Source organism: Rhincodon typus, chromosome 17 (genome assembly GCF_021869965.1).
Source record: "Rhincodon typus isolate 14 chromosome 17, sRhiTyp1.1, whole genome shotgun sequence".
Taxonomy (NCBI): Eukaryota; Metazoa; Chordata; class Chondrichthyes; order Orectolobiformes; family Rhincodontidae; genus Rhincodon; species Rhincodon typus.
The window spans coordinates 41,979,504-41,981,708 of NC_063348.1; the positions used below are offsets into that span (position 1 = coordinate 41,979,504).

The 2,205-nt window shown below is 47.7% G+C and overlaps 1 protein-coding gene across 2 annotated transcripts in view; it reads left to right on the forward strand.

The window, feature by feature from the left end:
* Window positions 1-1,393: 1,393 nt before the first annotated feature.
* The window catches only part of depdc7a (DEP domain containing 7, paralog a), a 40,199-nt gene continuing 39,387 nt past the window's right edge, over window positions 1,394-2,205 (forward strand). The window contains exon 1 of one of the 2 annotated variants that reach the window (XM_048607032.1): window positions 1,394-1,536. In XM_048607032.1, the coding sequence (XP_048462989.1) occupies window positions 1,458-1,536 (79 nt within the window). In that variant the 5' untranslated portion in view covers window positions 1,394-1,457. Of the gene's footprint in view, window positions 1,537-1,856; window positions 2,090-2,205 lie in introns of those variants that run through there. The other variant, XM_048607033.1, reaches the window with a different exon arrangement.

The following is a 2,205-nucleotide window of genomic DNA, read 5'->3' on the forward strand; positions in this document are numbered from 1 at the left end:
CCAACTTGTCTATGCCAACAGGATATCCTAAATTAATCTAGTCCCACCTTACCAGCATTCGGCCCAAATCCCTCTAAACTCTTCCTATTCATATACCAATCCAGATGCTTTCTAAATGTTGTAATTGTACCAGCCTACACCACTTCCTCTGGGAGCTCATTCCATACACATATCATCCTCTGCGTGAAAAAGTTGCCCCATAGGTCCCTTTTAAATCTTTCCCCTCTCACCTTAAACCCATGCCCTCTGGTTTTGGACACCCCCACTCCAGGGGAAAAGACCTTGTCTATTTACCCTATCCCTGCCCCTCATGATTTTACAAACCTCTATAAGGTTACCCCTCGGCATCCTACGCTCCAGAGAAAATAGCCCCAGTCTATTCAGCCTCTTTCTATAGATTAAACCCTCCAACCCTGGCAACATCCTTGTAAATCTTTTCTCAACCCTTTCAAAGTTTCACAACGTCCTTCCTACAGCAGGAAGACCAGAATTGCACGCAGTATTCCACTGGTGGCCTAACCAATGTCCTGAACAGCCGCAGCAATGACCCCCCAGTTCCTATACTCGATGCACTGACCAATAAAGGCAAGCATACCAAATGCTGTCTTCACTATCCTATCATACCTGCGACTCCACTTTCAACGAACCATGAACCTGCACTTCAAGGTCTCTTTGTTCAGCAACACTCCCCAGGAGTTTACCATTAAGTGTATATGTCCTGCCCTGATTTGCCTTTCCAAAATGCAGCACTTCAAATTTATCTAAATTAAACTCCAACTGCCACTCCTCAGCCCATTGGTCCATCTGATCAAGATCCCATTATACTCTGAGGTAACCATCTTCACTATCCAGTACACATCCAATTTTGCAAACCTACTAACCATACCTCCTTTGTTCACATCTAAATGTGCAAAAGAAGCAAGGATGATGTGAGGAAGAAGAAATTTTATCACAGCCAGTGGTTACTGTCTGGAACGCACTGGAGGCAAATTCAATTGACATGTCAAGAAAGCTTTGGATGATTATTCAGTTAGAAATGGCAGGGATAGGTAGAAGAGGAAGGAGATTGGCACTGGGTGATTGCAGCAGTGTAAACACAATAGGCTGAATGACCTCTGGAACGATTCTGTAATTCAGGATGGAGACATTGACACAACTGAAGCAGCAGCTTAACCTGCTTTTGACTCACAAGTCAGAGAGCTGAATCAGCCTAGACCCAAGAAGGGTCTAGGTCCGAAACGTCAGCCTTCCTGCTCCTCTGATGCTGCTTGGCCTGCTGTGTTCATCCAGCTCTACACCTTGTTATTTTAAATACATTCATTTGGATGTGGGAGTGGACACGTGCCTCAGCTCATTGCTTGTTGCATAGAAAAGGCCGGCTCCAATCAGCACAGGCCCACCCTGGGGTTATAATTGAGAAGGGAATAAGGGGTTGTTTTTTTCTTCGTCCTGGGCTAATGGCAACAGTGCGAGAGAGAGCGCAAGTGATGAGTTTGTCTCTGGACCTGGCGGCTCTCAGCCCAGCAGGCAGGGCAGGTATGACCCACATTATCACTCAACTACTTCCCCCCGCCCCAAGGAAAAGCAAACTCACAGAACACAAAGTTTCTCGCAAACTGTTGACTTTCTCTTGCACTTTGTGATTACGTATCTATATGCCCTCTCCTAAATCGTGCAATGCAAGCACTTTTTTTTTCTAAACTTAGTAACGCAACCAAGCGAAGTTAATGTTTAAGCGCAAAAGGGAGTGCGCAGGAATTTCTGGTACAATCCACTCCTGTCCGTAAAGTTGTTTTGCACAAACACACGACCTGATTTCCACCACCACCTTCCCCCACCCCCCCCACCCCACCAAACTCGCGGTTGCCTTCAGCTTGCATCCCCTCCCTCTGCATTTGTTGGTCGACGCCTTTTAGATTTGCATCAGCGTCGGTCCACATTCCCGGAGCAGGGATTAAACTCGAGCCACGGCAGTTTCCTTTTGCAGCCTGGAAACCTCCCAACCTCTTGTCGTGTCGATCTCTCCACCCTGCTGGCTATTTCATTTTTGTTTTTAAACAATGTCCGTACAGCAGAATGGCTCGTCCCGGTAAGTGCAGCTGGTTTAGGGACGGGGTCCACTAACTGTCAAGAGCTGGGGCGGCAGGGGCTGGATATGGTCCACTGGAGGCTAGTGTGGGAACCGCGGGGGGGGGGGGGGGGGGG